At 34.9% G+C, this 23,186-nt stretch overlaps 1 protein-coding gene across 1 annotated transcript in view; it reads right to left on the bottom strand.

The window, feature by feature from the left end:
* The window catches only part of RyR (Ryanodine receptor), a 602,377-nt gene that overhangs the window by 176,906 nt on the left and 402,285 nt on the right, over positions 1-23,186 (bottom strand). Inside the window, 4 exon segments of the mRNA XM_089093383.1 lie at positions 3,866-3,978; positions 9,343-9,576; positions 11,760-11,918; positions 12,917-13,051. Coding sequence (XP_088949509.1) covers positions 3,866-3,978; positions 9,343-9,576; positions 11,760-11,918; positions 12,917-13,051 — 641 coding nt within the window.

Below are 23,186 nucleotides of genomic sequence, written 5' to 3' on the forward strand. Positions count from 1 at the left end.
GATGAGTTTAAGAACCTTCCGATGCTCCTTCCACTTGTACAATAAAACATTTAGAGAAAAATATTGAAAAAACTAATCTTAAAAATAAAACTATAGTGTCGAGTCGAAATTTTCTTTCTGCGTCGTAATATAAATGCTGACTTCTTATTGAGGAGATAACTAACCAAAATAGAAATAATGAATAACTGAAGAAATCTGTCTCCAATATACTCTTTAACTTTTCTTAACAGTCATAATCTTGGCAGATGAATTAACGCTGAAGGACGGTTAAAGCTGACAAGCAAGGTATTGGTGCGCAAACAATGGGTATCGGCCACGCCTGGAAGCCCTCCTCGTACGTGCCTGGTTTAGAAAACTGATTCATCCTCTCTCTTTTATTTTCTTTTGCTTAAACTTTCAAATATTGCTTATTGCTCTTCTTCGTGTATCTTTAACTACTTTAATATTAGTTTTATATTATTCCCGAAGATTCTTTTTTGAACAACCATAGTCTTAACTTTTCATTTTTCGGTGAAACAGAATATTGATGAATCGCTTAGCAAAAGCTTCACCGTGCTGCAAAAAAAAGTGAAAAAAGAAATATAAAAAGTGTCTTGCTAAAACACTGGAAAGAGAGGAGGAATCTACTATTTGGATTTGAGCTTTTATTGATCCACCAACTAAGCTACATTAAGCTTAGTTAATGTACATTAAGCTACATTAAACTAAGCTACATTAAGCTACATTATAACACATTTCCAAATTTAATTAACTAAGAGCCCCAAGTTTTCATCAAGACAAAATAAAATATAAATGTGTTATAGAGATCATCATGATTAAACGGTTAACAGCTTCCCATCTTGCAAAAATAACGAACTGCAGCTTCCCTCTTGAATATACTTTTAATTCCTGATTTATTACATTTCAGTTCTCTTATTAAATCAATTCGTTCCCTTTTACATTAAATCAGAAAAAAAGCATAAGTTAGTGACTTACATCTTTAATGAGTAAAGGTGAACACACTTGAGGTAGGATAGAATCACTTTCTTCCTTGTAGCTGTTATAAGCTTCTTCCATCCCGTGACACCAATCCTGCTGCACAGCTTCTATTCATTCATGCATGTTAGTTAATTGTTAGTATTTTACGTGTACACTTTGTATTAGAATGATGCATACAATTAAATATTTAGGGAAGAGACACACACAATATACGAAAAAAACGGCGACAGTCACATTTACATCTATTTACAAAATAAACAGCTAGAGAATATATTTTTCTAAATGAATAAATCACGATTATTTTGTGAATGAGAGCTATCTTTTTGAATCCGAAGAATTGCATGTATGCGTACTGAAGGAGAGAGGGTACGAGAAAATTAGGTCACATGGATAACCCCCCCCCCCCCACATCCCAATCAAAGGTAGGTTCTATTTGCCAAATTTGCCAAGAGAGGGAAAAGTGTGCTTCTAGCTAATTATTTGTACAAAAATAGAGATAATAATATAAGTGAAATACTATTTTCTTCCAAATTTTGAGAATCAAACAAGTATTGAATAAAATTTTATTAATTTTGTCCATAAAATATTTCTCCTAACAGAAAAGCACTCATGAACAAACTATTGTAGGATCTGAGAGGCGAAAGAAAATTCAACTATTCCTTGGAAAATAGAGTGAAAAAAAAAATTGTTTCTAACATTAACGTTTTTTATTTGGAAAATTTTGTTTAATTCAAATTCCTCTTTTTTTGTTGGAAAAAAACTGCTCCTTTAAAGAATTTACATAACCGCATTGCCACTAATATTTACACAACTGGAAAGGGAATAATTAAAATAAAGCATTTGAATCGACAGTAGTTCTCTCGCTTTTGAGGGTGCAAATACTTTATAAATTACATTGGTTAACGTCTTAAATTAAAGAATGGATTGAAAAAAAGTTCAAATTGTTTCTTAAAACAAATTCTTTCGAATATTTTAAAATATAAAAATCATTTTCAAAAATGTTTATTTCGAGTAATCATACTTAAAAGTAATTGTTCAGCATAATACTTGGTAAAATTCAGAAAAGGAAAGAAGGTTAATATAATTTTAAAAAGTAGTCTTATGCCATATTATGTATGAGGTTATTTTCAGACGCTTTATCCACCGTCATTTTGATCTATTATTTTTCTTTCTTATTTTTTCAAGAACTAGAGAACTTAGAGATTAGTCACACTCTGATTGTTTATTTATTATTATTTATTTCCTTTTTTGGTTTGTTTTGTTCGTTTGCTAAGTTTTGTTTGTTAAGTGTTTGTTATATACGTGGTCGCAAAGTATCAAGTGCTTTTATGTCTTTCTTTTGTCAACCACTTGGATTAATGTTATGTGTTATATCATTTTGTAATTAAATGAATTGAATGGTTCGAAATGGTTCTTGCTTATTAAGAGTTAACTGAAATATTTCAGTATCAGATACTGAGTAAACCAAATGAAAATGATTTCGTTTTTGACAGAAACATGGCATCTCCGTCGACACACCAAAATTCTGTTATTCAGCCAGGCTCTACGTACTTAAATTTTTCTCAAAAAAAATTTGTTCGAAAAACAAAAAACAAATAAAATCTAAAGTTTTACTGCTGTAAAATTACGAAAACACAAGACACACCCTTCCACTTTTGGTACGGTAATATTTAGTCATCTCGGGGCGCACAAAAACTAGGGAGCCATCAAAGAAGCCATCAAAAATCCAGGTTTTAAATGGCTCCTGACGAAACGTTGTTATATATCTCCGCTATATACGATTATTCACCCAGATTTATCGATCCGTAATACCAGAAAAATCGCTAGATGCCATCTTATTTATTTATATTTGTACGAAAACATATACATTTGTTATCATTTTCCATTCAAAATAGTAAATTCAAAGTGGGATTTCTCAATATTTACTTTGCAGCCTATTAGGTTTTCAATTTGAACGGCCACGGCCAGATATTACAAAATTTACCTCAACCCACGCATGATTCATTGACCACTGAATTCACATTACACATACTCTGCACCTTAAAGGCGTGGTTTCAGAAATATTAAATTCTTCCTAGTATATATTTACAGTGGCGTCAATTCACAAAATTAGGGAGGAGGGGGGTGTTTTTTTTAAACAAAGGGGGGACAATTTTTTTCAGTTTTGTATCAATGAAAATATAAAATATCTAGGTGAGGGGGGGGGGGGCAAAGACAACTGGGGGGAGGAAATGGCCCCCACCCTATTGACACCACTGAATAAATACAGAAGGAAACTAAACAGCGTACTATAAGTTTAAATGACAATTACTAAATTCAAAATGCATTGGTCTTTAAAGACCCATTCAAACTGAGATTTTCCTAATACCAAGAATCAGTTTAATTGGATTAATGCACTGGGACCCGAATCTGCTAATAATGAATGTCTAGCTAGCTTCAATATATAATTTATATGAACTTAATCTAAGGCTGGCCATTAAGAATACTTTTCTCAAGATTGTAACTCACTACCAAACCAATGTGGGATTTTAGCATCCGACATTTCGAAATTAAAATAAGCTTTAAAATATAGTCATTAGCAACAGAAAATACCCGGTTTCTGAATTACCTTCCTCTTTTGATTAGAAAGACCTTATCGTAAGTGAGCCGTAAGTTGTGGAATGACTGTCTTAAATCGGTTTGCCTAAGAATATGCGTGAATTAAGGTTAATATCGCGACGCTCTATATATTTTAATTTTAGAGTGACCTTGTAATCGTATTGACTTGAAAGAGGGGAACAACACTAACATGCAAACTCAGGTGATATATAGCTTCCTTCTACGGTTAAGGGGAAAAAGACGTACAAAAAATAATGCAAAATTAAATTGATGCAAAATAAATATATACCTGGGAAGAGAGTGTAAGGAAGTTTGTCGGAAGCACGCAATAACAGCCCGTTTTCGCTGGGCAGAAACAACTGAACGGTAAGCACCTTTCAAAGACTGTTGGGGATGGTCAATCTAAAACGTGAAATCATTATAAGTAATGCCAAATACAAATGATTGAACTTACAGATAGATAGTATTTTAATAAAATGTAAAGCCAGCGATCGCCAGATTAATAAACCAATTGAAAATCTGCTAAGATAAATACTGTTTAGAATTTTAAGAAATGAATAGAATGACTATGCTACAAATTCTAATGTTAAGAATGTTAGGAAATTCTATTAATTTCATAGAATGACCATAATGTCGTCCGGAACAATTAAAAGAAACTGTAAATTTCACAAAATTTACTCCCTTCGCGTTTATATTTATTACAAAATCCGTTCAAAACAGCCATACAGATGGAATTCAGAAAATGAGAAGAAAGAAAAAAAAAGTTCTTTTCCCAGAGAAGAAAGTAAAGAAAAAGCAAAAAGCATGGGGAAAATAAAATAAAATTAAGCAAAAGTTGAAATAAGGTCAATATGGTATGTTTCGGAGGTCACTAGGAGATTGTTATGTTTCTTGTTTCTTCTGGCAATATCTATAGTTTATATTAATGAATATTTCTCGGTCGTCATTTAAGTTAACTGGACATTGCTTTACGGTGATTATAAAAATCAGTTACTTAGTTGGGTCACTTAAAATTTTTTCATTTCTTCCATAAAGAGAAAGCTCGCATTAATGCCTTTCGCCAAAAGTGTCACTTTTTCATTTTGATTAGCAATAAAAATGGACAGGAATATGAAAAACTGTGGTAAATTCTGAAAATTATGACGAGAAATATAACTTGAAACACGAGAAACATAACATAAGTTTGGCAGCAGCAATTGAAACAGCATAGGTGCAAGACATCAATAATATAAGACATAGAAAAAGTTTTATAGGCGTTCAAGACATGAGGAAAACCGTTCTGGTAGGACAAGCTCTTTTTAAAATATATTTCTGAAGTAAGCACAAGGAAACGAATAAGGAGAAGCCAACAAGATATCCAAAACAGACTGAACGTTTTGAAATGGCATATTCAATTTGCGAAAAGGGACTAAATTCAACAAAATGTTGAACGGTGCCTTTTGAATTACGTAACCGATCTTAAAACAGATCTTAAAAGCCGATCTTAACAGATCTTTAAAACTGATCTTACAATTCAGATCTTAAAACAAAAGAATGTTTACTTAAAACAAGTAAGGTTTGCTAGTCCTGTCAACGTTTAGAAATAAGGTAAAGATGGGCCTATACATATTGAAATCAGACAAAACAAAGAGGAAAAACCAACAGAAAAAACTTTGAAACTATTTGGCTCACCTTGCTATCCTTTATACGGAAGCATAGAGTAAAGAATACTGTGCAGATTGGTACTATCTAAACTAAATACTAGAAAAGGTAATGGCACGAAAAGTGGGGCATGCGGAAAACTGGTAAATTGACCTTAACATACACATCTTCAAAATTAAGGTTATATGCACTCCACAATTGAGAGTTGTAAATTCCAATATTTTAAATACAATTCGAAAGATACTACGAACACGAACTTAGAATAACAGAGCAGAAGCCTTACGAGGCAAAACGTCTGGAGGTTCTAAAAGCTCAACGCGGGGCCATATGTCCCGTGAACCTAATTAGATTGGTTAGAATTTAATTACAATAGTGTTTTAATGTTCCAGTTTTCCAATGAACCCTGGAAATAGTGCTTCTATTTGATCGTCTAATATTATCTAGATGCATATGATCACCAGAAAAGCTAATTAATCTAGAAGTTGTAATTAAATTAATTGTCGGAATAATCATTCAAGACAGAATGATTTCTTTTTAGCCTATAAGTGTTAAAATATTTTCCTCCAAACATGTTACGGGCCTCAAACTAAAACCCATGCTAGTCCACTATATATATATCACAAAGACAGAGACGGGAAACAGAGTACGAAGTTGAAATAGAAAATAGAAATTCAAATACAAAAATTCAATATAATATATATTATATTGAGATTCTCCCCCTTGGTGGAAAATTTTTCCAGAACCCATCCCCCTACTTACAATGAAAATTTGCTTCTACTGAAAATTTTCACATTGAGAATTTCTCTCATGGAAAAATTTCTCCCGTGGATGATCCCCCCCCCAAAGCTAAATCCTCTAGACAAGTCAACCTGGAAAAATTTCCCCCAGAAATAACCCTTAAGATCTCAACATGTAAAATTGAGTCGGCAAAGAGAAAGTAAGACAAATAAAAAGAATTACGTAGGTTATAGGAATTCTGGCAAATTCACCCAGTGTAAAATTTCCCCTAGAAAGTTCACCCCCGGAAACTTTCTTCCCCACGGAAAATTATCCCCGTGGAGAATCCCCCCGGCAGAAAATCCCCCCCTCCAAAAAAGCCAGTATACGTTCTTTATACGACCTTTCCATAGGGGCTGTGGCGGGTCATGTTATCCCTAAAGGCAAAGTTATTAGACCTTTTAACTATGCTGTCAAAATGGCCATTGGAAGATTTTGAGGAGAAAAGGGGCGTGGGAGGGGGGCTAACTACCCTCCAATAATTTGGGTCGCTTAAAAAGGGCACTAGAACTGTTTATTTCTGTTCGCATGAGCCATATCCCGATATTCCAGGACCATTGTTTCGATACAATCACCCATGGAGAAAAAAACCGCATCCGTAATCTTTCTTTCGGCCAAAAATATGCAATTCCACATGTTTGCAGATAAGAGCTTGAAAACTCTACCGTAAGGCTCTGTGATACGCTGAATCTGATGGTGTGATTTTCATTAATCTTTCTTAACTTTTCGGGGGTGTTTCCTTTTTCGAAAATCAGGCAAACTTTCTCAGGTTCGTAGATTTTGATGGGTAACACTAAATTTAATGTATCTTATATAATTTTAATTAACACAATAAGCCGATGCTTTTGACGTATCTATTGGTACATCACGCTCCTCTCAACATTCTCTGAAATTTTCTCTTGAATTTCTTTGTTCTTTTTGAAAACTAAGGTCAAACATACCCTCTTTCCCAATAACAAAGACTATAAGTAAATGATGGGCGAATTGCACAGCTTAAATCCCTTGCCCCCAGGGCTGGGGGGGATTGTTTCCCAAGAGAAATAGTTACTGGACTTTTCAACTATGCTGAACAAAATGACTATATCAAAATTTTGATTGGATATCTTTGGGGAATTTTAGGGCGTAGGAGGGGGGTTTGTTGCCCACCAATCACTTTCGACACGAGAACTTTCGACTTCCAATCGAATGAGCTCCTTCTCAAGTTTATACGACACCTCCTTCTATACGAAGTGCCTGGGTGAAAAAAATACATTATGCCCACAACGCTCTTTACTTAGGCAGGGCTATTATGCTTCTTATGATTATTTTCCTGTATCTCCTACTAGGATCCAATTTCGTCCAATTAGAACGAACATATACACGTTTCACAGGACTTAACAGAACTTTCGTCTTATCTTTCAAGAAAAGCAAAAAAAAAAAAGCAAACAGAAAGGTGACTAAATAATATACCAATTTTATGCCAGAGGTTGTTTCTTGAACGGTAAAACTCGACTAATTTTTTTTAATCAAGATTTGAGATTGGACCTTCTCAATTTTAACAGATGCACTACTATTGCTAAAAAAAAACTCATCAGAGCATCATACCACCAAGAGCCAACAGAGAGGCCCACACTCCTCCTCCCCACTTTCTTTAAAGTTTTAACGAGGTCATCCCATCTAGTTCAAGGACTTTTTGTTGAGCCCCAGCTAAATTGAAAGAAAGCATGAATTTTGCCAACAATACTTCCTTCATTGGTAAAATGTGAGCAGCTATGTCACCCTTTCTTTCGTTATAGCCCACAGCAGAAGGAAGGAACTACATTTCCTGCATAACTTATTGTCGCCCAAACGAACAAATTTTATTATTACCCATGTTTCCAAATCTTATTTCTCAGCCTTCTTCATATTCTCCCAAACTTTTTTCAACTGCGAAAAAAACAACTTGGTTACTGTAAATTATAGATCTGTCTTGTTTACTAATAATGCTACCAAGGTAGCTGACCCTATTCAATCGGTCAATTTTTGTGATACATACCATTACCTCTCCACCCCATGTGGTCATATTTTAAACGACTTAGTATTCTTAAAATTGAGTTCTAAGCCTACTTTTGCACCCTGTATTCTAAAAGTATACAAATACATTCAGATGCCTAACATCTTTACTTACTGCTCCATTCACACTGAGATTTTAACTAAATTTAAGCCATTCAGAATTTTTTAGACAATCCAATATCTATGGAAAGTCTGATTGGTTAATTTAAACTAAGCTAAATAGTAATATTAGTAAAACTTAATTGTAAATAGGCCTTATGCCAATCAGGTTATCAGTATAATCAAACTCCAGGAGACTTTAAACTTTCCAATTAATACCATTTTCTCCTACACCCTTTGTTATATTCCTCAGGACAATCTTTTTCTGAGTACTGAACCCACCAACTGGGTCAATTTTCAAGATGCATAGCATTACCTCCACAGCCTCATTTATTCATATTTAAGCGATTTTGTATTCCTAAGATTGAATTTCTTACCTGCATTTCTGAAATTTCTTCCTGAAACATCATTTGTTCCTTTGCGAACTATTTTCTACATTATCTAACTTTTTTTTATTTAAAATTTCCTTTGGGATGAGGAACGTGCCTAGCTTTGTTGGGCTCAGGCGGTTTGGTGATGCAGTGAGTTGTTAATAGTAATGGTTTAATTTCATATCCAACTGTTTTGATACTCAATCTCTTCTCCTGGAGTCTATGAACGTGATAATTACCCGGTAAACTTCAGCTTTAAATTAACTCAAGACACTACTAGATCTTTACTTTTAAGATCAATAACATGCACACTAGCATCCTGTATCGACGACAGCATTTTTCTATTCCTAATAATATAATTAATAGACTTCGAGGCTTACGAACATGGAGCTACAATGTTAATTTACGGACTATTCTATCACCAACAATACAGTTCTGATTAGAAGGTTATTACACCTAAAAAAATTTAAGAGTCTGTTTCTATTGTTATTTTCTTTCCCAGATCCAAGTTGCCTATATCTAGTTTACCATCAATTTCTTTTTTTTGCCAGACAGGGCATTAAAATCTCCTGATAAAAAAAAATCAAATGTTGTTACTATATTAAATAGTCCCTAAATATTCACTTAGCATATAAACAAATACATAAGGATCTTGAAAAAGATTCTTTTATAAAACAGGCTAATTGTGAGGGTTGCGTGCCAACGTTGTTGAAAATAAAGCACCAAAGGAATTACAGGATTACAATCAAACAGAAAAGTTTCCTTGAAATTGTGCGAGTTAAATTGTTACCTCTTACTCAACAATAAAAATATGAAAAAAAAGAAAAAAAAAAGAAAGAATACATACCATGTGCAATCCATAGAGGACTTTAGCCATTGCAACAATCCTTTCAGAAACTTCATCAATAGTGTTTCCTTTCTCTGGTGCTTTGCTTATAAGCTGATCTGATAAAACTGGCCTTTTGGTGCCGAGCTTACTGTACAAATGATGTTGCCATGACATTGCGTCAGATGGGTCTATTTTATCAGGCAGTGTTAACTGATTTTTAGCAAAGTCCAAAATCTCATACTCTTGAACTTTCTGGAAACAAATCATCAAGATATAAAAATACATGCAATAAGAAACAAACTAAATGATATGACATATCACCAAGGAAATGTTTTGGGCTAACTTAAGTATGTTTCATAGAGCAAGGTTTTTTTCCCGGTGAGAGAATCTAAGCCTCCACCAATGCATTTTTCAATATAATAAAATAGATTCAAAAGTTATTTTTAATGAGAATAAAATAAACAATAGGGTTAATAATTGTTTTCTGAGTCATGTTCTTTAATATTTTTAAGAGAGTTGCTGAACTAGGTGAAACTTTTAGAAACCAGATCAAATCAGTTTTTCAAAATCTCTGAAAGTTTTATTCACTTAGCTTGACTATTTTCCACAATATTTTCAACAATATTGAAGAAAGTAAGTGTCCAAAAAGCGAATTTTTACGCTCACGCAACCATAGCGTCCCAAACTTCATCCTTTATTTCACATATCTCTAAGAGGTATACATACTCCCAACTAAGAGCCCTGGCACCAAAAAAATACTAAATTTTAACTAGAAATTTGAGCGTATAAAAAACCTATATTTTGATAAGCTTTTTTGTATTTTCTCAAAAGATTTAGACTGTTCAAATTCTTACAATTTAACTACTGATAAATTTTTGAAAAAAAAACGGGGCCAATTAATAAGTCAAACCTCAAAATTTCTCTTGAACCTTATTCTCGATTCAATTAGAAAATAGATGTATTCTGACTTTTTCTATACGGAATGATTTCTTTTCTTCGAAATTTTGGCTATGAATTGTCTATTGCTCAAAACAAAGGTTTACGCGCTTAATTTTGAACATTTAAGAGGGCAATTATTGACTTTTACACTCAGCGATTCATTTCAAACCGGAAAGCTTTACAACCACCCCTTTCCCTACGGTTGGATCTCCAGGAGATGTAAAACCGGTCTAATGCCAGAATAGACCACTTCAATACATCCAAGACTATTAATCATTTCTCCTTCAACCTCTCTTGGGGTGTAATTCTCGCTCCATTATCCCTCCTGGAAGTCGTGTAATAGGCCTATTACCTAAGGTCCACGCGCACTTTTGCAAGCAACCCTAAAACGCTTCCGGTACAACTCAAAAGGATCCAAAATAGGGCCTCAACGGTGATAGCACTAGTCGGGAACCTTTACAACCACCAAGACAGAGATTTGATGTAGTTTCAATGGCTACAAATATCAAGGCCGTACCCAGAGGGGGGGGGTTGAACTCCCCCCCCCTCCGCGAAATGTTTATTTGACTCGTAAAAACATAACAAAAATGTATATGAAAAAATTTTGTATGCGTTTTTTAAGTTTTTTGTGTAGCCCCCCCCCCCGAAAAAAAACTTTTGAGTAAAACCCCCACCGAAAAAAAAATCCTGGCTACGGCCTTGACAAGTATACCCACCACAAACTGTCTGACAAACAAACCTCCCTCTGACAAACTGTCTCTACTTGTACCACCGTTTGCAAAGCCAATACGATAAACACGCAGGCGTTTGGTGCGGTCAGATTGCCCAGAAGAGTAAACACCTTGCATGATTACTCGAAGAACTGCTTTGTAAGCCACTGCACCTCCATTTGGAACGGCCTACTGATGGATAAAACATCTGAAAATCCCTCTGTTAATTTCCTTCAGAAGGAAGTTCAAACCACACAACTCTAGGAAGAAAACCTAAATATTTGACTAGCGACTTATCAGGCCTAAAGTTTTTAGCAGCCTGGCATTATAGATTTGGTCATAAAAAATGAAACAATCCTCATTGGTCCAGCTTAAACCAGGTATAAATCGACCGAAATTACATTTTGGCTCGGCCCATTATCGATTACCAGCTGTTGCTACTGTTGTGAGCTTATTTGGACTGGATTCAATTGATTAAACAAATTAGCATTAGCTGGCAAATAAAACAAGCGAGATAATGGTGAAATTTCATTCTGAATCTGCTGTAGTACTTTTGGTTATTTATATTTTTATTTCATCATTAATACTTATTCATCTTATCTAATTATTTTTTTTTTTTTTTTTATTACTAATATCGTAAAGGAGCTGAAACTTATACATTTAAGAAACCTTATTTTTACCACCTAGTCCTAACCACACGCTATTAATGCTTACGAGAAGGACATACTTGCAAAAAGTAACTTATTGAACCCACTCACACGTAAGGAATTAAGAAAAAACTCTAACCTTTAAGAACTTATCCTTGCAATGCTGTACAAGCTCTTGCTCACGTCCGGCAAACAGATTCAATCCAACTGGAAGCAGTCGTTTCAAACAGGCAACCATCAAACTCGAAGCAATTTCCTTGTCTTTATCCCGTTTCTTATCTCGGCTCTTCTTCTTTTTCTTAGAAAAAACAAATGAATTTCTTGAGAAGATATATAGCAAATTGCTAAAGTTAATTATTTTTGCTAAGGTATAACAATCAGGTAAAAAGAATAATCTGTCAAATTTGTATGTAATGCGAGACTTATTTTTCGACAAAACTTCTTTTGTAATGAATCATACAAAAAGAGAAGATATTTTTAAATCTTGTAAACCTGAACTATTTTTGGGATATTTATAAACTACTGTTTGGACAACAGAATATACCCAATTGCTTTTTCTTTTTGCTTCCTTTCTCTAATTATCAAACACGAGAATCTGTTATCAACACAATCGCCGTAATTGCAGAAATTCTGACTTTTGTTTCAATGTGCAGCTCAATCTTGCAGCAGTTTATGCTATTACAAATGGTTTTCTACAATTTGAAAATATATCTATTGAGATTTATACAAGAAGGTTCTGATTAATTGGATAAACTTGCATCCCTCAGCTACCCCAACACAAAATAAAATCTAAAACCTGAAAAATTACGAAAACAGGGGCCCGAAGTCACGCGTACGCGCGTGATAAATAAAGGATTCCATCCCCAAAGCATATGGGTAGCCAATCTCATCCACCACTAGGCCGGTGATGTATTTGCTCCCTAGCGGCACTTTCATCCAAGAGCGTCTTTGGAGAGTTTAAATTTACTTGTTTCCTGCCTAGTCAAACGTTTTTCAGGTTTAATTTTTAAGTGTCCTTGGGTACAAAAGCAAATAAAATTCCTTCAAATTACCCCAGAGGTATAAATCTATTTCCCCGTCTTAAAATTCACGCAAAGGTAAGAATGAGTTTGATTCATGCCTGGAAATGACACAGTAATATTCAAACGTAGTAAACTTGAGTTTCTAGTCTTTTCTTCGCTACTCTAGTGATTTTTAGACAATTTGCACAGTGATTTTCTTTCTAGGGCCAATGGCAACCCTATTGACCCCTTTCAAATTAGGGTTATCAAGCGATAAAACACAAAAAAGGCTTACCACTTTCCCCGACAAAATTGGCTGACTGCTGTCACTCAGTGCTACATTTTTTCTCGAAGCAGTTGTTGGCATTATGAGTGTCATATTGTCGATTTCATTGGCAGATATGAAATTCTGTTCTTCTTTCAAAAAATACTGAAAATAGCACAAAAATCAATGATTCAAAAATCGATAAATTAATCGAATCAAAAATGGATAGATAAAACAAACATAGAAGCCATTTTGAGTAAGGTATTAGTGTCCATAAAAACGTTGCATGTTGTAGTCATAGAAATAACAAGTAACAGATGCTAGTATGGGCTATAATAGCACCTTCACACAGGAAGGAAATGGGAGATTCCAATAGAAAAAGAACTTACCCCCTCCTTCAGCATTTTAGTGTCTACATCTATGACAAAGAAAATCATGGCCAGGACCTGGCAGTCATTGTATCAAGACTATTATCTCCGTTTTTTATTTCTTTGCTGAAAACAGGACTACAAATATCAACTAGCTTGTGCATTAAGGAATGCAAGATATTAAGCACTATTTTAAAATTCCAAATATATGAGCGTTTAAGAAGCCAATCTGGCCGAACCCAAGTTTCTTACATCTTTAAGGTTTTGAGTCAAAGCTCTTTCAGCCACATAATAAGTGCTGATAAAAAAAATTGAACAACTTTGCACAGAAAATCAAAAATATTTAAAAATTCAATTTAACCACGTCCAAGTTAAAATGCACGAAAGAACATTCTTCATACATGAGCAAATTAGCAAATTTGAAAAGCGGTGGACATTTTTCACGGGAAGATTTGTGTATTAAAATAAAAATAAGCAACAAAAATCCTTTTAATTTTCTCAGTTTTTTTTTTAACTTGCCAAAATGACACAACTTTAAGGAATTTCGCACTTCTACACAAAAAGTATTCTAATTACTCGCTCATATAAATAACACTACAAGACAGTTTATTTCTATCTATATAATGGAACATACAGCTTAGATTTTTCTTTCGAAAAGTGATAAATCATGATATCAGAATAAAGAATAAAATTATGACACCAGGGATTATATTTTTTAAGCTTCAGCAGCAGTAAATCCAAGCTATGATAAGTGAAAATTTGCACCCGTTCCAATTTAATTTGTTTAAAGAACACCTGAGCGTTGTCTTCTTTTGGCCGTGTCAAGTGGTTTCAGGGTGAGTTCAAGACCGTGTATCATGAATAACCCCAAAACACCATAGACTACTTGCAATTACGTCGATCCCTAGTGGCCGTTTAGTCTTTTCACGAATAAAGGAATTGTTGACCTTTATTTGTCCAGTGGATGCCAAGAATACTTTTAAAATAGTTGTTCTCAAACCATTGGCTCTTTTTTTTAACTGTTGTACAGAAGTTCCTAGAGGACGTTTTTATTAAAAATAAAAAACATAGAGTCTCAAGAAATGTGCTCAACTCCTCCACATGTTGCTTAATTCGTAAAAGGCGCTTTCTGCCTCTGACTTAGTTACTAACTTTTATTTTATTCGTTTTTTTCTTTGCGTTCTGATTCACAGACACAACTTTCTGCGGTGCATTAGAACCCTATGTTCTGCCACAACTCATCTCTTAAATGAGACAAAAGGGCTATATCTTCAGGAAAATCGTGTTCATGAAGAGAACGGCTTTGGTTCAGCTGGAATCTTCCATTGGAATTGCACATTGGAAGGATATACTACCACGACTATCACTAATAACTCACTGCAGCAAAAAGACCAACACACCTGACCGCCTGAGACCAACACAGCTACGCACGCTCCTCCTCCATCCCAATATATTCAAAGCCTTCCTCTTTACGTCCTCCCAAGAAGCTTCCCTTTTCCTTAAATCTTGCTTACGACATACTCTCGCCCCATTCGGGGAAGACCTGCTTTTCGTTTGGCCCTAAACGGTTGGCAGACAAGAGCGATCTTTCACAATCTGTAATCCTTCTAAGGATATGGAGTATGACAAAATCGTGAGACCTTCGTCTTCAGCCTATACAGCACCTAGCTGATCTCGATATAATGCAACAGTAATGCAGACAATGATGTCAGGGAAACCATTCTAGAAGAAACTTCTCCATAAAGAGTCCCTAACAACTTAATCGAGAGCCTTCAAAAAGTAAATGAAACAAGCATAATCCCGTTTTACTATCCATCCCATCCTTCAAGAGCACCCTCAATCTGAACATCAAACCGGAATTAAATTTACCCAAATGAAAAGCATACTGCTGATCTCATAGTATTGTACCAAGTTTTAACTGAACACGATTCATCAGTGTTAGGCACATAACTCCACTTCTTGCAGTTTGTATAGAGAAAGCTAGCCAACTAATCCATTCAACAGTTTGACCTCCTTTTATCCCTTTGTTCCGGGCAATAGGAATACTCAGAGTCTCCATCATTTGAGCTATGCTCTGATATAAGGGTCAAGCCATTGTTCGGGTCCAAACTTCAGGAGTTCAGGATGAAAAGCATCAACTTCTGCATCTTTTCTTTTCTGGGGCGTGTGCAATGTTGTCAATAGTTCAAACAAGGTATCAACAATTGTTGTGCTAGAGTTGTGTTGGAAAAGTGATCATTCAGCCTAAGGGTCAGCAGAACTTAAAGGTGGTGCAAGGTTTAGCACCCCAGTGAAGTGTTCTTATTTCCTTTCTCTGAAATCCCCTTTCTTAGTGAATAGGTTTCGATTTTTAGTTAAATTTTTCATATTTAGTCCTTAAATAATGTTTTTACTCGTCAGTGGTATCAATATAGCCTAAATATAATAAGATTGTTCTGTCTTTCCGATTCTTCATAAGTTCTCTAGAATCATTACTGATCTTTGGCTCCTTCTCCATTTTCGCATTCCCCCTTTTTAGTATTTATTAAGTGGGCTGCTTTATTCAAGGCTGACATAACAAGCTTACAGGACAGCTCAGTCCTAAAGGATCCTTTCGATGCGATGCCATTCTCATATCTTAAAAAAATACCCTATATAATTCCTGAGGATAGGAGCTTTTTGACGTTAAATCATTGATTTTTACTTGAAAACGTGAGAAAATTAAATTCATAGTATATTTTCTATTAATCTTGTAAGTAATAAAAGAAAGACTATCGCACCCACTCTAATTTATAAAAGTTACAGTTTTAAATTGAAATAAGCAAATGAATATATGCAAAGCATATAATTTGAGTATCTCAGTAATATCAGTAAAAAAGGTCATGCCAGGTTTATTTTCTATTTCGTAAAAAAATCCATTCTTTTGTATTTACGAATATCCTTCTTCTTTCTACGCTCCGTTTACATCTAACGCAGTTCATATTCTGCAAGATGACGGATTATGCAGCGGATTATACTTTGAGGAGATTTGCAGTAAAAAAGATACGATAAAACAATTAATATTTTTTATTTCATTTTTTTACTCTGTTCGAAACGTTTCTACTTCTTCCTTGATTTTCCTTGGCTAGACAAAACCATGTTAATAGGAGAACATGTAAACAGGTTTCAAAGGAATTTTGGAGTAGGAGCGAAGAAAAATGAAAATAAATGTCAATTGGGACATTTTAAAAGAAAAAAATAATACTAACGACTCAACTTTTCATGTTTTAATTTTAGAAAAAACACTTTCCAAAAAGAGTTTCCCAAAAAAATAATAAAAGAGTGATATTAAACTTGGAAAGAGAAGCAATAAAATACTATAACAAGACAAATTTAAAACGAACAAAAACTACCAAGAATGATTAAATGAAACCTAATATAAAGAGAAATAAAAATATGTAATAACATCAAACTTAATAAAAACAGATCTTACTATGGATGAAAAAAGCAAACTATAAATGAGCAGAAAAAAAAACTGAATAATAAAGTCAAACTTAGAACAAACATATATTAGGACTACCCTTTAATAGGCAAATTTTCAGCAAAATTGGAATATTTAGTGTAGATGTTTGGTTACTCATGGTTTTGTGGAATAATTTTGAATAGTATTTTCACTATACAGTTTGGGGTGGAGGGTCGGAGAGATTTCAATCTCACGAAATGAAGAACTGCGTAATTTGGGGCTTTTTATGGGACCTAAGCCAACAAACAGTGTGTTAGAAGTGTTACATATATGCCAATGCCACTTAAAAAAAGAGTTATGTTTTGTTGTCTTAAAAAAAGAATAGTCGTCCTGAATCAATACAATCAAATTTGTTTCTAAATGTTTTGCCTTAATTGAGGCCCCCTTAGCCCTCAAAACACTCATGAAGGTTCAAGCCAATCGGTGCCAGAATTCGAACTTTTTTATGTCTCTAATCAATAGAATCGAATTGCGCTTTCAAATGTTTAGTCCCCTTAGTTCAGTCCAGCATAAACACCCAGAAAGTTTCAAGCCAATGGGAGGTATAAAAAAAAAGAATCGACGCATACTGGGACGTTGACCCACAAGGCCACTAGGGCCTATTTCAGGTGTCAGGAATCAATTCTGTTCGATTTTTTATCTTCGCTGAGACTCCCTTGTTGAGACTCCACTATTTCAAAAATTTTAACAAACAACATTTTAACAATTCTTCGTTGACTAAACCAAGGTATCCAGATATCCTCTTTTGGTATCCTGTCTACGAGCCTTGTAAGTTTAAACCGATCAGGGAAAACAAAACTGTTTGGCTCAAAGCCAGCGTCAAAAATCGAGACAACCGTAATTTTTTCAGTTTACTTCATTCTTATTTGGGCCTATCTGGCCCTGTCAATATATATCGCTAATTTCAAGTCGATCAGACACGAAAAAAATGATACACGAAAAGGAATGAAGTTTCATGCTTAAGGACTTTGAAATATAATATTCAAGCTGATGAAGCTGTAAGTTTGAAGTTTTTTGGCTATTTTCAGGGGGCTTGTTCCCATAGCCCAAAATTTGTTTGTATAACAGGGGTTCTTTAGCCCTAGACTTTAGAATATGAATTACAAAAATTCGGAATGAATATTTTGGCCTTTTACTCGGCCACATTAATGAGCAAATATAGGGGCAAATTATTTTGGACAAAACCAATAGCTTTCGCTTTATTTTATGCATTGGGATCGCCTTGGCCCAATAACTTACAAATACACGTTGTAATACAACTTTCGTAAACTCATTTTCGAGAAGACTGTGCCTAGCATAATTTTTTTTTGTACATTAAACCCTAGACTTACGGGTGAAAGTGTCAAACTGTTCGAGAAAAATGTTTTTGGTTCAGTTTTCAGACGAATCAATGTTTTTTTTTTCAGTTTCTTTGAGTATTGGGCTTCCCTTTGTCCAAAAACTCCAGAAATAAGTTTGAAACCGACAAAAATATTTTTGGACCAATTTAGGAACTTTTTTTTTTTTTTGCATTTAGACTCTCTTGGGGTACTTGCAGACTTATCTCCCAAACCACTCAAAAAGATTTTTTGGTCTATTTTGCATCCCATTTTGGTGAATTATTATTATTATTTTTTTTCTTTTTTGTGCAGATTGGGAAAATCTTTCGGCCATTTTAAAGCGCCAAAATTCTATAGGGGCCTGTACCCTGAAATACATTTTTTTTTATTATTATTTTTTTTTTTTATTAGGGTCTTCTTGATCTAGGAACTTACAGAAGTAAGTTTTAAGCCACTCAGAAAAAATGACACTTTTTTTAAGCTCTATTGCTAAGGCAATAAGTTTTTTTTACTTTTCTTATCATTGGGATTGCCTAAGGCCAAAGACACATTAAAATAAGCTCCAGTCCGATTTGAAAAAAGTTTGTTACTTATTTTTAGTGAGCCAAACTCGTTGTCTAAGTTTCCCTTGGGCATTGATAAATCTCCTTGGACTAAGGACTTGCAAGTACAAGTTTCAAGCTGGCTCAGCTATAGGTTTTCAATTTTTGGGCCCCTAACAAACTGCCCCACCCTCAACAAGATGTGTTATCTTCTTGGCCCAGAGAGCGATTCTTTAAAATTTCAAGCCAATCGGATGCCCGAGATCAAACATGCCCCCCTTTGCCTACTATAATCCATGTCAGTAAACAATTGGTAAGCTATATTAATTTGCTCCCATAAGGAACTCTCTCAGAATGCGTAAGAGGGGAAATTGTATCTATTTTTCTACCACAATATCACTTTTTATTTTAATTTGTAACAACGAGAAACGAATATACTACCTACGGATTGTTTTTTTCTTTACATGATTGTTTTTTCTTTTTGCACAAACTGAAAAATATTCAAATGAATTTACTGGATGAATGTGCATTGTCAGTTTAATATAAATTTGCTGATATTTATTCCTTAAAATCTTGATTAATTTTTGATTTCTTAAAGGTATAAAAATGAGAACATTTAAAAGAATTTTTTTCAGTAAAGTAAAATTTATATTATGACTTTTAGAAAACATAGGCTTAGAAATCCCACTCAGATTACTCGTTTTGAATTGAATTGAATTTATTTATAACCCGTTGAAATACAATGATGAAAGGAGTATAAAAAAAAGAAAAAAAGAAGAAGAAAAGAAAAAGCAAAAGAAAATGTGGGATAATGACAAATAAAACGAAATTAAAATTCATAGAACAATCGCACAAGCATCGTAATAAACCCGAAAATGTCAGCACAAGCCAATGTAACAAGCACATAGACAAGCACGAATAAAACAGAGATAAAACTTATGGAACAAGCACGCAAGCATAATAATAAACCTAACGATCATACAGTATATATAACAAACACAAAAACAGTAAACGTGAAGTACCTATTGTTTTAAAAGGGAACACCATGGTTGTTCATTTATTCCCCTATTGTAAGCTCCAATGAATCTGCCGATGGCAGCATTGGGGTCAGTTAGACCGTATTTCCTATTGGCCCAAGAATTACTTGCCAAGGGGGGGGGGGAGAGAGGCTGAGAAGATATTTCGTATACCGGTAATAAATTAGTCGGAGTTGCTTTGATTCCGTTGCCAAAAAGGTACGCCAAAATGGAGCAAGGTATAGAAAATTTGGGAGCGCATATGAGTTATATAATTTAGCTAGCAGCTGGCGATTAAATCGAAGTTTATTGGAAACTATACTACCGTAGGCACTGGACGTCCGGTGCTGGAAATGGCGAATGAGAAGTTTTTTAGTTGCTTTAAGGGAGTTACCGATTGGGAGGCCAAGATAATTCATTTTAGCTTTAGGAGCAACGAATACTCCATTAAGATCAATATTAAATCCTTCGGGAACCGGGCCCCAGTTGAATAGTACCATTTCCGACTTTTCAGCGTTAAATTTAGGATTTATTTTTGAATACTCTCGACTAACAATGGAAATTTTTTTCTCAAACACCAGTACCGTACGGCTGGGGTTAAAGACATCGTCCGCAAAAGCAATAAGAGACACATCTATCCCTTCTAGAATACAGGAAGAGACTGCTTGAGACTGTTCGTCAAGAATACAGTTGTTAAACGCAATTGGGGAGGTAAGGGTGCTTTGTCTTACTCCAAGACGAACAAGTATGGCTATCTTTATAATTATTCCATGAGGCAGATTAACAATGACAGTTAAATGATTATGCGTATCATACAAAGCACAAATAATACAGGTACTGACCCCGCGTTTATACAGTTCAGCGAGGATATGCGCGTGAATTATCAAATCAAAAGCACGACTGACATCATGGCTCCCTAGAAAAAGTGGCTCTCCAGATTTATCAGCATCAATCAAGACCGACGACAGTGCCGTCAGTGCATGACTGCACCCTATTTCTTTCTGGAACCCAAATTGGTGTGGGGGCATATAACATTTATCAACCAACTCAGGAAATAATAACTTCTTAAAAATTTCGCAGGAAGTTGTAGATACTATTATTGGCCCGTGTAAAGATCATTCATTTTAGGGTTTATTCTTTTTAGGGACATGAGTAAAACAGCCAGTTGAAAATGGGGTAAGAACAGTTCCTTTTATAAACACCCTTGGTAAAAGTGGGGCAAGGTGGGAAAAAAGAAAAAGGTCTTCATATAGGAGGTGTTTGCCGGAAACGTGATCTGTACCTCTTGAAAAAGGATTCTTAATTTTACGAATTATATTATAAACATCCAAAACTGATACAGTAAACATTGATTTGTCCCCTATCGAAAGTATCTTTTCGAGTGTAACTTTGGAGGGATTTTCTATTAGTGGGTCTGGTTCTGTAAACTCTCTGGAGAAATGTTGTTCCCATAGTTCGGGAGGAACATTAAATGATTGGTTTTGTTTTTGTTTATTTGTTAATTGTTTCCACAAAAGTCCTGGGTTACTAAAAATCTTTTCAAAAAAATTTGAACGAATAGTAGCTCTTATGTTTATCTAGCTCTTTTGATAAAAGGCGTTTGGTGGATAAACGGATCAGATTTACAACACCAGTTCTGGGACGGTCGCAATCTATCCAGACACTTAGCCAGAATTTGGCCCTATTACAAGCCTCAACAAGTAAAGAATTCTGGGACCAGCCCTTCACTTGGGATCCGACTCGTACTTTAGTGGGAGGGACAAACTGCTTTTCTGCTTGTAATAAAGCATGCGAAATGAGTGACACATTTATATTTAACTTAATGCGATTTTCATTAATTGAAGACGGAGCCGAATTCTGGAGAAGCTCAAATGGTATTTTTATCTTTGCGAGAACATTATCAATACAATGCTGGTACTGGGGTATATCAATTTTATTCCATTCTACCACAGTACGCCACTTAGAATTTTGGATTACCCGTGCATGGTTAAATGGAGCCATAATACTGAAAGACAACAGCAAATGGTCAGATACTACAACATCATTAAGTATGCTTACACTTACAACATGACTGGCAATACTACCAGAAACAAGCACGTGATCAAGGTTCGACACTGAAACTCAGGGATGTATATATGTGAAATCAGCAGACTTTGGTAAGAGAGCACTTTCATTTGGAATCAGGCTAAGAAGCAGAGCCGTACGTGGATTATCACTTTTCAATAGGTCACAATTAAAGTCCCCCAACAGAACCCAATGGATAGCGAGACTCTGATTTTACCCTAACATTTACCCATTTTTCTGCATGCTAGAGCAAACTTCGTTTCAGAATTTTCGTCTCTATAGTCTGTCGGCAGGTACGTTTTGGGTTTGACTTATTTTAATTTCTGTTAGTTTTAGTTTTTATATATTTATTTATTCTGATTTGTGGTAGTTGTAAGCTTGGTAAATTATTGGATTCTATTTTTGATCATTTTTGGTTTAACGGAGTTCTTCACTTTTTAGGAAAAACTTATTTTATGGAAAAAGTTTTTTTATTAATTTCTGTTCGTTTTATATTGACACAGTCTTTTCCAGGGAGAAAGACCCTTCCATAAAAACCTTAAATACACCCTGGGCATAACTTACAACCCTTACCCCAAATCTCTGGGGTTTGTTTCACTCCCAAAAGCCTTGTTATATGATATTTTGAATATTTTGAATAGAATGGCTATATCAAAATTTCTATTAGACGTATTCGAGACAATACGACACGTGTGTAGGGGGGAGAGGATAGCTGCCCTCTGATCACTTTGACTTCTTAAAAAGAGAATTAGAACGTCTGAATACCAGTCTAATTCCTCTCCTTTGAATTTTATATGACCAAACTTTCTATAAAAACCTAATACGTACCTAAAGCAAAATTTACAACCCTTGCCCGAGAGGTTGGGGGATTTGTTATCCTCAAAGATGTAATTTCCAGACCTTTCTGATAGGCTTAACAAAATGGCTATATCAAAATGTTGATCGGAAGTGTTTTGGGAAAAGATGGGCATGGGGGGGGGGGTGAATTCGCCCTCAGATCACTTTTGACTATTATTAAGGGCACTAGCCCTCTCAATTCCCAATTGAATGAGTCTTTTTTTAAGTTTCTACGACAACGCTGGCAAAGACATAATTTCCAGAACTTTCAACTACGTTGATTAAAATTTCTATCTCAAAATTTTGATTGGATGTGTTTGAGGAAATGGTGGGCGTGAGAAATAGGGCACCAACCCTTTCAATTTCCAATCGAATGAGCCCTTCTTGAAGTTTCTACGAATATGCTTTCTGTAAAACCCTATATGCCCCCAGAGCATAACTTACAACCCTTGCGTTCAGGGCTGCGGGGGGAGTGTCATCCTCAAAGACATAATTTCCGGATTTTCCAACTACGTTGAACAAAATGGCTATCTCCAAATTTTTATTGGATGCTTTTGGGGAAATAATGGGCGTGGGAGGGGTGTTAGTTCTCCTCCAATCACTTTTGACTATAAAAAAGGGCACTAGCCCTTCGAAGTTTCTATTACAGCGCTCTCTGTAAAAAACCTTATAT

This window comes from Artemia sp. Qi Xiang Cuo, chromosome 8 (assembly GCF_049724085.1).
Source record: "Artemia sp. Qi Xiang Cuo chromosome 8, ASM4972408v1, whole genome shotgun sequence".
Taxonomy (NCBI): Eukaryota; Metazoa; Arthropoda; class Branchiopoda; order Anostraca; family Artemiidae; genus Artemia; species Artemia sp. Qi Xiang Cuo.